We start from the raw sequence: 14,730 nt of genomic DNA, 5'->3' as shown, positions 1-14,730 counted from the left end.
GCTACATGCACTTCAATGGGACAGTTGGGATTCTCTTTATAGTCTTTTTCCTAAGGCTCCAAGGATAATAGGAAATGGAACAGAAAGGACATAGCCGCCTTAAGGGATGAAACTGTGTCCCTATCTAGGACACCTTTTCCTAAGTCAGGCTTTGCCTATACCACATCTAAAGGATGCAAAGTGAACTTAATTTAGAGATAACAAAATCTGATCTCAATAAAGCTAGGAAAAGGGATAAAATATGTGTGATCATTCTCCTAAATATTTTTAAGTCATCATTTCTGTGTGGAATTCCCAAAGAATGACAAGGAAGTATAGCAAAATATCAATGAAGTGGTTTGGAAAGTGAATTTCAATGTCCCACAGACATGCCTTTACACACTAATTCTGCCACCAGGAAAATGTGCACCTGTGAACAAGATACTTCATTGCTCTAGATCCTATCTTCTGTATCTTTCAAATGAGTTTCTCACTAACTCATTGGTTTCTTGTGAGTAATGAATGAGAGGATGCAGGTGTAGCATGGAGTAAGGTAGGTGCACACAATAAATGTGCAACACCAAACATGTACCTGGTTCACTCCTCTGAGAATAATGTGCCTATGATGCCCCAACAGGAAAAGCCCTTGTAGACTGCCTTATGTTGGGCTTCTCAAGTGGCAGCCCTGACACAAGGATTTGAGTGACTTATTTTGGAGGTAAACCCAGGGAACACTGGTAGAGGAGAAGGGAAATAAGGCAGGAAGGGAAGGAAGCTAATTCAGAGTGCAGGAGTGAAACAATATGGTCAACCATATGGGCTCAATCCTGGTTGGGAGGTTAATAATGCTGACTAGAGTATGTCTCAGGATTTCCCATCTTTGGGTTGAAAAGTTGGGGTACTGATCCACCAAGTCCCATATCCATTACTGGGCAAGAATTGTTCTCACAGCTGTAACTTCACTCTGGAGTCCAGAACCTCCTGTGGCTAGAAAGAGCCTGTAGACAGAGAGTCCCAAGGGCTTGAAGAAAGAAGGTGGGCATGTACCATAAGGCAACTATTCAGGGACTATGCACAGGGCACTGAGAGTCAGCTACTGATACCATTATGCTTTCCTTTAACCTAGAGAGTCTAAAGACGTTGGTGGTTGCAGGGAAACTATTGCAGGATTATTGCTGGATCCACGCGCATTGTGGCTCCTATGAATTTAAAAAAGGCAATACAATGCTTTTTGCAATATGGTAAGAGCTTCTTCTATGTTCAACATCAACTTAACAGCTTTCTTTTTGTTTGGTAGTACAAAACACCTGCATCCCCAGCAGCTACTGAACAGCTAACATGTGTATAAGGCAGAACAGTAACAACAAAAAGAAACATCTGTACTAGACACCTCTGGCTTCTTTTTACCAAGAGTTGTGGAGCAGGTATTAACCATCAGGTCTGGCAGTGGGTTCTCTTAATTCTCTTAATTCTATTGGGTTCTCTTAATTCTATTCAGCATCGAAAGACACTTTTCAGGGGAAAAGCCCATTCACAAACAGGGCAATTAAAAGCAGACATTTACATTACAGTAATAAAGTATCTTCATTCCAAAAATTTAACAAATCAGATCCCTTTTAGGCTCTCTACCATTGACAAGTCATTTTGAAAATTTAGTACCATACTTCTGGAGACTAGGGTTCCTATGCCCTATTCAATTTCTTAATATTTAGTCATTCTGATATGTCATAATATTTATTCAAAGGAAGCAATCATTTGAGATCCTTATTTGCGGTTCCCAGTGTAACATTAACCTATACAAATGCCATTTTATCAGAAGGGCCAAATCCCATTTACTATGGAAAGCTCCTTGCCTGATTTGGTTTCATGTCTTTATCCTATGGACATGCTTGCTTTGTGGTTTCCTTTTCTTTTCTCATCAGTCTCAGCTCTTCATTCCAATAACTGAGTTCCCCAGCGGATGTCCACACCACCCCTTCACCTCTTGGGAAAGTAAGTAATACTTTCTGTAGCTTCCAGGAGTTACAAAGGAAACTTGACCCTTGAATCCTGAATACCCAGACCCCTGAGGCCGCCACCTGGACCAACTTGCTCGGCTCTTCAGATTTCCGCCCGCAGGTGGCAGCAGCGGGCTCCGAAGCGGGTCTTTGCAGGAGCCTGTGCCCAGCTTCTGGCCGGCGCTCGGGAGCGGGGTCTGGAGCAAACACCTTCAGGAATCCACACCCAGCTGGGACGGTCCTTAAAGCGGTAGTCATTGAGTGCTAACATTGTCTCTGATTCTTTAAATTCTCGAGTGAAAACAGTTTGAAGCAGCAACGGCAACTCACTGCGTCCCTACTCCCACCGCTTCCCCAGTTCCCCACCAACTCTGGCAGGAACCCCGTCCCTTTTCCCAAGCGGGGTCGGCTCCGCACGTCTCCACGCTCCGGCCCTTGCAGATGCTCCGGAGCCGGGCGCTGGGCGGCGGGCAGTGCGTCTGCGGCCGCGGCGCCCTTCTCCTCCCGTCCGCCAGGCGGGCTTTCCGACCGGCCAGGATGCCGCGGCTGCACCCCTAGTTCATCACCCCACCCCCGCTTCGCTATCCCTCCTCTCCGTCCCTTCACCTCAGACACACACAGGCGCACCCACGCGGCCCGCTCGCGCCTGCTGCTTCAGGCTCCGCTGCGGGAACGGGACCCACGCAAGCCCAGGAAGCCACGGACCTGCCGCCCGGACTCTTCTCCCCGAGGTCCCCGGCGTCCGCACCGCCGCAGTCACCGCTCCTGCGCCGCTTCTTCCCGCCTAGACCTCGCTGCCAACAGCCCCTCCGCGGCAGCCCCTGCGGAGCTGCGAAGAAGTTTCCGTCTCGGGAAGGGGCGGCGGGAGCTGTTGAAGGATTTGTTGGAGGAGGATTAGCACATTTGGGCGAGGGGAGGGGCCCCGCCGCTGCAGGACGCGCCGCGGACCTGGCATCACTGCGTGCGGCAGCAGCCACCACCGCCGCCGCCGCCGCCGCCGCCCGGGACCGCGGAGCCCGGACGCCCCCGCCCGGCCCGCGCCCCGCCCCCGCCCGCCTGGCCCCGCAGCGCCCCGCGCAGAGGAGCCGCGGGCGGCGCAGGGAGGCGGGCAGCGCCCCGCGCGCGCTTTTGCCGCCCCCGAAGCCGGCGCGCGGAGAGCGCCGGGCGAGCGCGCGTCGGGCGGCGGCCGCGCTGGGGGGCGTGGGGCGAGCCGGCGCGAGGAGCGGCGGGGGCGAAACTTCGCGGCCAGATGCCTGAAGGCGCGGCGGCGCTGCGAGGCTGCCGCTGCTGCCCCTGCGGGCTCCGGGCGCGTCTCCGCGGGCGGCGCTGCCCGCGGCGCGGCGTGTGCACCGAGCGAGTGAAGGTATGTTTGGCGGGCGCGGCTGGAGCTGCCGCCGCCGCCGCCGCCGCGCCAGCAGGTCCTAATGCCTGTCACTTCCCAGGACGCTGGCAGCAGCAGCCCGGAGCCCCCGAGCCCTCGGCAGGTTTGCCTGTCCTTCCCCGCGATCTGATTGGATAAAGTGGGGGCTCGACGGTGGCCGACGTGGGACAGTCTGGCTGTGGCAGGGGTCTCGGAAACCATGGGTTATTGCAGTGGCAGGTGCACGCTTATCTTTATCTGTGGCATGCAACTGGTAAGTGACACTTAGGTCCTCTCGTTCTGTAATGTGCCTTTGAGATACTGGGCTGGGGAGTGCAGTAAAGGGTCTGCCATTGATTAGAATGGAAGGAAAAATAAAAGAGAAAAGGTGACAGATATATTGCCTATATTTAAAATGATTTCAGGGAGAGGCACTGTGGGGTACACGAGAGGTGAGCCTTTCCGCCCCCACCTATTTCTGTTCCTCTGAAGACAGTTTGGCAGGTGCGGGTTAAACTTGTCTTTAATTTCTTTAAGCAAGGCAAGATGTATCTCTTGTTCCTTTATGCTTTGCATTCCTAGTACTGTAACAACGTGGTTGTCACATATAATTTACTATACAGGTGTTAAGACAGATATGGGATTTTTGACTTTAATTCCGTACACTATTTTTTTTTTTTTGCAGTATCTTTGTTTCTTCATTGATGTGTGTTATTTTTCAAGGAATATATTCTTATAAGTATAATGCTGTAATAGACCACTATGTAGGGCAGATGGTATCCTTACAGCAGTCTGATCTAGAAGCCACGTTGAGTTTTGAAAGTATGTATATTGAAGAGAAATACTTGGATAAACTCAGTAACACCACTGCCATAAACTGAATCAGTAGCCTTTAATTCACAATTATTTTAAACAATTCTTAAGAAAAATATTCTGTCTTACATCATGTATGTAATTGCTCCTGAAATAGATATGTTGTATGATCCTATAGGGTGGAGAATTATATATACATTTTGAGAAATGTTGTACGTTTGCAAAGAGGCAAGAAGCCAGTAATGGAAAACGTCATGCCTCTGAATTTAAATTCTCTAAGGGCAATAGGAGGGGCTGAGGATAGTTTAGAGGTGCAAAATATGCCACCGTAAGTGGTTAATTTGAAGTAGGAGTACTTGCTCACTCCTGCTATCAAATAGCTTTCCTTGGAAAGTATAAATTAGTCTGAAAAGCCACCCACATTTCCAACAATGTTTCATAAAGGCTGAAAGGACAACTAGACTGAAGGAGATTTGAGAGCCCAGCAGTAAAGTGTTCAAAAGAACAAGGATTTGCTGTTGAAACTGTTAGAAGAATACCTTAAGTGGTCTTCATTGTTTATCAGTAGTCTTGAAGCCCCAGCATTTGTTGTCATTGTTGTTGTTGTTTTGTTTACTATATAGCTGGTGGAGCAGTGCTTTTTGTTGCTTATTGTTTTGGGGTGTTTTTCTTCACCAGGAAAGTTATCTCATGATGCTTATTTTGATCTGTGAATTACTTAGGCACTTGACTGTAAGAAAAAGAAGGTGAAACTATAAATGTAATTTTAAGAATATAATTTTTTCAGTGATGTGTAAACCAGTTTATTTCTTTTTGCCTCGTACTCACCTAAGTTTTGCAATAAAGGATTTTTACTCTTAATGATAAAGCTAATCAGAATAATGGGAGAGTTTACGTGGTGAAACCACTGGTTAGGCCAAGTATTCCAAATTGTATAAACATTTTCAAAACATTCCTATGTTCATATATGATTCAGAAAAGAATACATTTGCTGATTCACTGTGTAAAATCATAAAGCTGTGAGAATGAGTGGGTGGTTAAGAGCATTCTTAGGCTATTTTCAATTTAAAAAATTTAAAATGTAATTCAACTTTTATTGATTTGGCTTAGTAGGGCTTTATTATGGCATTAGATCTATGTGGCATTTTGTGTGACAAACACAAACTTCTCAAGAACTTAACAATTTTGAAAAAAACTAAATATACAAATGAAACTAAATATACAAAGTGGGGTGATAAGGCTAAAGATTTCTGTGTGTGTTTGTGTCTTTGTTCATGTGTGCACATATCCGATGGTGTATTGGAGAAGTGCTACGTCGCTTATGGAACAGAAATTCTGAATCAAAGCTAAGTTCTCTAACAAAATAATGGTACTTGTAATATAGGCATGTTCAGTCTAAGCGAGGAGACATTTGAATCTTAAGGAAGTTCTATAACAATCATGTGATTTTCCCCATTCAGACTTTATGTGCCACCAGGCTAATATAATTAGCAGCCATGTTAATGCAGATGCAGAACAAAAAACAAAGGACAAAGAACATTTATTGCTTTGATAAGGTGAAATGATCACATTTAAAGGACCTCAGAGATTCCTGGTAATTGTTGCTTCTTAGAAATATAGTATTTGATTTTAAATAAAATGATTTCTTTGCAAATTAATAATTATAAAGCACTGCACATGCACACATACACAAAATAGGTAGGTGTATATGTTTTCCTTTGCTCTAGATAGACCTTCAGAAACTTTCTGTATCTTGAGCTATTGGTTTTATAAGTAGCCATGTTTCTAGAGTAAGTTATGACTCATGTACCACTGATTGACACAGACGTTCCCCCAGTTTTGTCTACTTCTGAAGTGTTTAGTGTGCAGTTTTATAACATTTGGGCATGTTTTTTGGTAGTTGTGTAGATAAATCTTAGATTTACTTAAATTAATGGAATCCAAAGATAGTCTAGGATAGAAACTTTATTAAATTTCCTTATAAGTAACTTTAAGTTTCTGAAAACATTTCTTTCCAATTACATAAGTAGAATATCTCTAATTTAATTAGACTTAAAGGAATATTTATGTTTACATCAAGTTGCAGCTGGCCTTTGTAGAGGATGAGGTAGCTGTTGGTACAGCAGAGATGGGAACCTCATTCATCAGGTTATTATCAGAGCGGACAGTGTTTGATCTTTTTTAACAGGTGAGGGAAAGAGACAAATGTGCCGGAGAAATTTACCTGTCAGGATTCTATATCTTTGCTTTTAATTATATTAAATGTACATTTAGTTTAATATTTGGCAGATTACAATTGTTGATAAATATACTTTCTTTTAAAGGTCAGGAAATCAGTTTAGGACACAAGAAGAATTTCATACCACATAGATTCAATACAAAACTTGCATTTTATGTAAAAGTGTCTGCCTTTGTATATCATACATTAAAATCTTTGAGATATGGTTATTTCGATTTCAGATTTTAGGGTGATTCCTATGAAAAAGGGATGTGATCTCTGGAAACAGTTTGGTTCCATGTGTACAGTACAAAGTTAAAGCTCTTGATCTCAAGAAGATAATTTCCTTTTTATCATTGCTGTCCTTAGTGCTCAGAAACTGAAAATTTCAGATAGTCACAAAACTCATCACTGCATTTGCAGTGTTGGTTATAGTGGCACAGGATAGCAACAATCTAACTTCTTATTGACAACCCAGCAGCTTGAGAAAATGTTTCAGTTGTTTTATTTTGTTTTTTATTTTTTTGTTCTTCAGTGTTTGGTTGAATCAAAGAGTACTTTATCTGAATGTCGCAAAAATTACTCAGATGATCCTCAGTGAAAAATCACTTAGTTATAATATGGAAGACCTTAACTTCCTTAGTTTGAAAAGACAGATTTGTTTTCAAGTAAGAAAATTCAACATTGCCCCCCACCTTTTTTTTTTTTTTTTTTTTTTTTGTAGGTCAGATTCCTCTATGGAACAAAGTGTATGCGTCATAAACTATTGGAAATATAGATTTATGTTCAGATTAATACTTGAAGGTGCCATTCTTGCCATGTACTTTATGAAATATTGCTAACTTGGAGCAGATGCAACGAAGAATTGTATTAGTACACATGTGTGTGTCTCTATGTGAAGAAGCACATTTGAAACTGACTTTAGAATGACCAATTACTTTCTACTGTGCAGGTACTTACTAGGCATTTTCAGGGGTACACATTTATTAGAAAAGAAAGCCATGAGTACATAGATGGACTAAATGAAACAATTTATTATAATTATGTAATACATCAGTGGTTGTCTGTCATGACTTGGTGCAGTGTTCATATTTATATGAACTTTCATTAGTTTTTAAAAACATAAAGCATGACCCAAAGTGACTTGAAAAATGCAGGTGGAGTCTTGTAATTTTCCTTGGGTACTATTGACAGGTATGAAAGTTCTTCATAAGCTTAGAATTCTACCTGCCACAAAACCTCCCTGCTCAGACAATTTAAAATTTTAGGTTCACATGCCATTGATAATAAAATCTTATGATAATTAACTAATATAGCTCAGAAAGAAAACTAATGATTTCCATATGCCATTTCAGAAACTTATGTAAAAATAGGCTAGGAATTTGCTAAGTTGTCAAATACCTTTATTTTTTTCAAATATTTTCTACTTTTTGATTCCAGCATCTTGTGTGTATGTGTGCATATTTGCTTAAATCTATTCTTTCATTCTAATTTTCAGCAGTACTCCACTCAATGGTTACCAAGAAAGATACAGAAACTCCTTCCAGTGTCCAGCTCTCTTTCTTGGTTCACAAACTGAGTGGCAAAGCTCCTTTTTTTTTTTTTTTTCCCATATACCCAAAGTTTCAAGGAACCAATCGGTACAGAGCTTCTCCTCTGCTTTCTCCAATAGAGGCTTGTGTGGGCAGCATTCCCTGTGTGGAATGCCAGAATCATCTCTGGCATGGGGCCCGTAAGTGGGCAGTGGCCCAAAAAATGTGAATAGGCATTGCCACCTCCTTTTCCCTCTCATTCTGCTTTATTTTGGGGTCAAATTCTCTACTTGCCCAATCAAGAATTTCAGAACGGCAGCCAGGAACTCCCTTGAAACAGGAGGTCTTTATATCTGATTCTGTTTCCTTTTTACACATGTGTGTGCTTGACAAAAATAAAATTTGAGACAGAAGTACATACTAAACCTTATAGATTTATACTTGAAATAAATATATTAGGATTGTGGCATCAATTGCATTCAATATTTGTATATATAAAACTAATGACTAAAATTTCCAATAATATACGTACGTTATTTGGTAGAATTTTAAGCAGCTTGGTGTAACTTTTCCAAAAGTAGTTTTGAAACTAATGTGGCTAATAATGGAAAATTTTCCATTTCCATGACTTATTACACTCAAATTTCAGAAGTCAAACACATGCATGAGAAATATTTTTATTTCCTTTCTATTCCATTTTCACCTATATCATGAAACTCTTCCAGTTTTGACTCCTATTTTCCCCCCAGAGAAACTTGATTATTTATTTTCAAAATAGTAAAATACACATTCCATCAAGATACAATGTATCTAGAATTCCTCTTTTCCCCAGAATAATAATAGAAACAACTATTGTATTAACATTTGGAAAATTTCTACACATAAAATGAAAATAAAAGTGTATGAAACTTTTGTTCCTATCAACTCTAAGAAATTGAAGGACATTTAAACACTATGAAGAAATAAAATTATGTTTTCTTTCTCCAGATTAAGGTGGAAAATGAAATTTCTATAAATTTTTGTTTTTTTTTTCTTTTACTATTTCAGGTGTATTTAGATTTGCAAGTTCCTACTATTTAAGGACTTACTTGCTTCATCTTCCTGAACACAGCATTTTTCTTTTTATGTTTAAACTCTAAAATAGGCATTGGGTCTAACGAATAAAAATATTTATAACAGTAAGTCAGTCTAAAGGAAACCATAGACTTTCTTTCCTTTTTTTTCCCCCCAAACCAGAATGGGAATAAGATGACTTCTAATAATTTTTACCTTTTAAATCAATTATGGATCACATGGTAACTTTGATCCTTGTAGAAACTCTTTTTGAAAAATTATAATAAACTGACTTTTGTGTGTACTTTGAAAAAAATGTGCTTTTATAATTTATCATGCTTTAAAAATTTAGTTTTATAAAATACTTAAACAATAATGAAAGCTATTAGTATTTACTGGAAGCTTGTTCTGGACTAAATGCTAAATGTGTTTTTTCCCACTGATTCCTTTCCAGTAATCCTATGAAGTAGGTAATAGTTACTGATATCCTCACTTTACAGAGGAGAAAATGCAAACTCTGAAGGTTTAAGCAAATTCCTTAATTCCCTCTCTTAGCAAGTGGTAGAGCTTGCACTCAGACCCAGCTCTGTTCCACTCTAAACCAGACTGGGCTCTTTGCTTCACCAAATCCCTCCCATGTATCACAAAATGATACTGTAGCTTACATTTCTTTTATTAACAAAGGCAGAATTTACCTGCTAATTCCTGGTTGACCCAGTAATCAACACAAGGCTAAGCAGGCTCAGGGAAGGGTGTTGGTGTCAGGTTTCTGTCTGGACCTGGGGTGCCATGGAGCAGTGGTGTGTGGTCTAAAGAATAAAAGGAGACACTGTGCCTTGCATAGTCAGCTTCCCTTGCTGTACTGCTAGGTTTCATGTGTGCCCTAATACTGTAAAACACACCTGCAGTTCTGCCTTACAGAAATGATCCCTCATCATGAGGTTGTGTTTCTGTGATTGCTTAAGGGTGGGGGGAAAAAAGTTACAGCTACTATGTATCAGGCCAGTTACTGAGAAATAAGCACATAATAAGGGCTTGGACACTTTGATCTATCAGTTTTAAAGACATTTCTGTGGAAGACAAAATGTATTTGTTTTTCTCAAATTCCTGTTGCTTGTGAAATGGTAAATGGCTAGCGAGTCATGTTATTTGCCTTTTTTTTTTCTTTTTTTTAAACACACCTCAGTCCTAAATCCATCAGGATGACTTTTTGGTGAGAATATTAGTTAGTTCTTGGAAATGGCTTTGAGTAATAGTTTGTTTGGAATGTACACTGAATATTCTAGAGCACTTCTCAATCTTGATTGTGCATCCGAATCACTTGCAGGGCTTTTTCCATGCACATCAATGGACCCCACTCCAGGGTTTCTGATTCAGGAGAACTCAGGGAGGTCCTAGACCTGGAATTTGCTTTCTCATGAGTTCCCAGGTGACAAGGATGCCAGTGGTTAGGAATCAAAACTTGGAGAACTACTGGCCTAAAGCATAGGTCTCCACTTAGGGTGTTACCTGAATACATGAACTTGTTTTTGAAAATTTTCAGCCCAACTAGGTAATTAGCTCATTCTTCCTTTGGCCTGTTATTTATGCGAACAAAAACTTTTCAGGACCAAGTGTGTCTCTTTCCGACTTCTAGCTTAGTCCTATTCAGAAGTTTATATAAGGGAAATGGAAGGTCTTTTTACAGTGCTTGTGTCTTTGCAGTGAAGAGAGATCTCGAACAATCTGAAAGTGGTTCCTTTCCTCTAGTCTGTATACTCTCTGCTTGTCTTGCTGGAGTAGAATTGGTTCCTTCAGCCGTCTCTCTTTGCTAGCCTAGCCCCTCAGTCTGAATTTCTGGAATAGCTCCTCACGGTGCCAAGCACGACTGTGGGGGAGAGAGGGAGAGGAGGGAATATGCTGGGAAAGCACTGAAATGAGTGAGGGCAGATTTTTCTATACCTTGTCTGATATTTCTGTGTTGGACAACTGAATAACTGACCTTTATTTCCTCATTTGAAAAATAGGGGCAAGTAATTCCTGAGCCATTTCCACTATAAGATGCTTAACGGCATCTGGGGAGAATATGTGCTCAATTTAGGTATGAAAGAGCTTCACAAATGTGAGAAGAACTTCACAGCTTCTGATATCCAGAAAATCTTTGTACATATTAAGAGTTTAATCTTTCAGAACTTTTCATTCAGTCACAGTAAGAGCGGTTATGGGCTGTTTATGTATCATTTGGCTGGTGACCTTAGTTGTAACAACTAATTTCCTATAGAAACGTTTTTTTTTTCCCCTTCACCCACCTATATGAACATATATAAATAAGGAGGATAACATTAGGTGCAGTTCATTTGAAATAGATAAACCATTATGCTTATGTGTTTGATGGTTTATCACACTTGAAGTATTCATTAGGAATTAAATTTTACAAACCAGTCAACCCAATCCTTGTTTGGGCTGGCATTTCTTTTTTTCTTTTTTTTTTTTTTAAAGATTTTATTTATTTATTTGACAGAGAGAGATCGCAAGCAGGCAGAGAGGCAGGCAGAGAGAGAGGAGGAAGCAGGCTCTCAGCAGGGAGCCTGCTGAGCAGAGAGCCCGATTCGGGGCCTTGATCCCAGGACCCTGAGATCATGACCTGAGCCAAAGGCAGCGGCTTAACCCACTGAGCCACCCAGGCGCCCATGGGCTGGCATTTCTAAAACTGTGTTCCATAGGCACTAGATCTGCAAAATGTTCTGTTGTATGTGGGCTCTGAGGTTAAATAAGTTGTGGATGCTACTTTAGCTTTAGCTTTTCTCCTACTTCTGAAGGGTCACAATACATCCCAGCAGCTCCTAGAAGTCCTACATGAAAGAAACTTCTGCTTAATTCCACTTAACTCTGCAAATGCTTACAAAGTGCTTGCAATGAACCAAGGACCTCTTTTCTGATATCCCCTATTAATCTTCCACGGAACTAGCATTTTCAGAAACACTTTTTAGCAAAATATTACTCTTGGCTAATGATGCAGTCTAAAAGTTAATAATATTAAATTGTTATCTAAATATTTAAAGGCTAAAAATTCAGTATAGAAACGCTTAACCTATTTAAGAGGTATTTAACAAAGTAATACATAAAGATGTTTAAGATTATCAAATATTATTATCACATAATTAAAATAAATGAGGGAGACCTTGTGTTCAGATTCTTGGCTATTATTTTTTATAGATTTACTTGAGTTTCTTGAAATGATGTTTCAGCCACTAAAATTACAACCCTTAACTTTGAAATTCAGTCAAGGCTAATTACCAGTGTTACAAAGAAGGGGGCATGTTGCAGTAGGTTCCAGGGGTATTTGGAACGTAAGAGCACCTGAGGGAGGGCATCTGCAAAAGAACTTTCTTTTAAAAGTCCTGGGAATGCTGGCTAACAGAACATTAAAAAAAAAAAAAAAAAATCAAGGGTGAGGGGTGGCTGGGTGGCTCTGTCTGTTAAGCATCACTTGGGCCATGATCTTGGGGTCCTGGGATCTAGGCCCACGTTGGGTTCCATGCTCAGCAGGGAGTCTGCTTCTCCCTCTTCATCATCCTCTCTGCTCGTTCTTTTTCTCTCTCTCAAATTTAAAAAAAAGAAAAAACAAAAAAACAAAAAACTTAAAAAAAAAGTCATGGCTGAAGAGTCGTGCCTGTGTTCTGCAGGTTCTTCCAGCAGCGGACCCTAAAGGTCTGTCTTTGCAGGGCTGGTGGTAAGGAGTTCTCATACTGACTTTTGTTTCCTAATCAATGCACACGCTCTAAAACAGTAACACATTTAAAAGCCCCAACAATGTTGTGTTCTTTGAAAACAAATGGGTCTTAGATTGGAATGGAGGAGTCAAATCTCTTCTGTTAACAGAAGCCTTTGTATGCATCTGTGTGATACTAATTACACAACAGAATAAGGAGGTGTTTTAAATCTTTTAACTGACAGCCCTGTGTCAAATGATAGATGGGTCCATATCATCTCTGAAATGTTCAGTGGCAGGGGTGGCAGGGAATTCATTTGAGACTACTCTATGTGGACTTCTAGCCATGGAGATATATACAAGGCAGAGCTCCTCGAGTATTATTTTTACAAAGGACAGTCTCAGATGTCGCTCAGAAACAAAAAGTGGGGGGAGACTTTTATAGTCCCAAGGAGAACATTACAGCCTGGGAGTGTGCTGCCTTCTATGATCTTGCCCCAGAAGGGCTCCGTTGACTTTCCTTGGCATTGAGCACTCTCTTTGTTATGGCACCTACAGTGGGCAGGACTCCATTTGCTCCTGGAGGTCATAGTTCATCCCTGTGGACACATTGGTCCTGACCTCAGTCTCTCAGTCTCTCGGTCTGTGAATTAGGGACGAGTTGACCTATGGGAGATAGTGTTTCCAGGCACTACCTGTTTGCTTCCTTTGGTTTTTCTCAGGTGCAGAGATGAGATCAGGGTCTGTGGATGTGTTTAACTCTAGGTATTTGGGAGCAGTGAGTGAGCCACATATTTGAAAACTTCTGTGTATTTGATAATACACAAGTGGTATATAAGGAGCTCTGGGGTCTTTTACCCCTTCCTCCTTTTTAAATAAAACGTGCTTGGGGTGCCTGGCTGGCTCAGTCAGAAAAGCATGGGACTCTTTTTTTTTTTTTTTTTTTTAAGATTTTATTTATTTATTTGACACAGAGAGAGAGCTCACAAGTAGGCAGAGAGAGGGGGAAGCAGGCTCCCTGCTGAGCAGAGAGCCCGATGTTGGGCTTGATCCCAGGACCCTGAGATCATGACCCGAGCTGAAAGCAGTGGCGTAATACACTGAGCCACTCAGGTGCCCCGAGCCTGGGACTCTTGATCTTGGGGTGTGAGTTCAAACCCCACATTGGGTATAGAGATTACTTAAATAAGTAAAATAACTTAAAAAATAAAGCTTGCTCAAAAATTTGATTATAGTGGACAGATAACTTGTAATTTTCCAAAATATTGGAGCTGTGTAAGGATTATGCATTTCTTAGCCTTATCAAATAGGGATTAATGAAATTTCATTTTTGTACATCTTTCATAAAATGTGGTTCCATTTTATTCAGTCAAAGGATAATAGTTAAGTTATGGCTATTCTATAGCATTTAAGGACCCATGTTTTGCTTTTCTTTTGGCTTTGTATTCAGTTTTCTTCTTTCTTCTGAAGGACAGGATTAGGGAGGAGGTAGATGTTGAGGAGAGGTGGCTAGGTTCTGAATGCCTAGCAGTTAAAAGGCAAGTAATACTACTCTACTTAGAGTGATATATACGTTTTTAAAATTTTATTTGTTTAATAGAGAGGTAGGGAGAGAGAGTGAGTGCACACAAGCAGGGGGAGCGGCAGGCAGAGGGAGAGGGTGAGGAAGGCTCCCTGGTGAATAGGGAGCCAGATAGGGGGCTCGATCCCAGGACCTCGGGATCATGACCTAAGCCGAAGGCAGACACTTAACAGACTGAGCCACCCAGGCACCCCTGATAAATACATTTTTAAAGGATGTTTTAGTGAAGTCTGTGAAGATGACTGCAAGTTCATTAATGAGTTTTCTCAAGAATCCATTTCTGGTTTTATCTACAACCTTTTTGAGAAGCTCCACAGGCTCTTAAATATAGGGGACACTGCTCTCCCATTTTACCATTTTATAGACTATCTTGGAATAGAATTTTTTGTTGTTGTTCAAAAAAGCTGTCCTAAAAATCAGGCAAATGGCATAAGTTCAATTTACATTTAGCAAATGTAAATCTTATAATAACAGTGTTTAGTGACCTTTAATTATATGCCTCCCT

General features: G+C 40.9%; 1 protein-coding gene across 5 annotated transcripts in view; it reads left to right on the top strand.

Moving 5' to 3' along the window:
* Positions 1 to 3,087: 3,087 nt before the first annotated feature.
* NKAIN2 (sodium/potassium transporting ATPase interacting 2) overlaps positions 3,088 to 14,730 on the top strand; it is a gene marked incomplete at its 3' end in the record, with an annotated part of 1,000,956 nt that continues 989,313 nt past the window's right edge. For 2 of the 5 annotated variants that reach the window (XR_014311534.1, XM_082729989.1), the window contains exon 1: positions 3,424 to 3,610. Coding sequence is in view for 2 of the 5 variants with exons in the window: in XM_082729989.1 (XP_082586115.1) it covers positions 3,557 to 3,610 (54 nt within the window). Of the gene's footprint in view, positions 3,340 to 3,423; positions 3,611 to 14,730 lie in introns of those variants that run through there. The other 3 variants (XM_082729988.1, XR_014311535.1, XM_082729990.1) reach the window with 3 other exon arrangements.

This window comes from Mustela nivalis (genome assembly GCF_964662115.1).
Source record: "Mustela nivalis genome assembly, chromosome: 5".
Classification (NCBI taxonomy): Eukaryota; Metazoa; Chordata; class Mammalia; order Carnivora; family Mustelidae; genus Mustela; species Mustela nivalis.
Note: the sequence above shows the minus strand (reverse complement) of the source record. Positions and strands in the feature narration are given on the sequence as shown.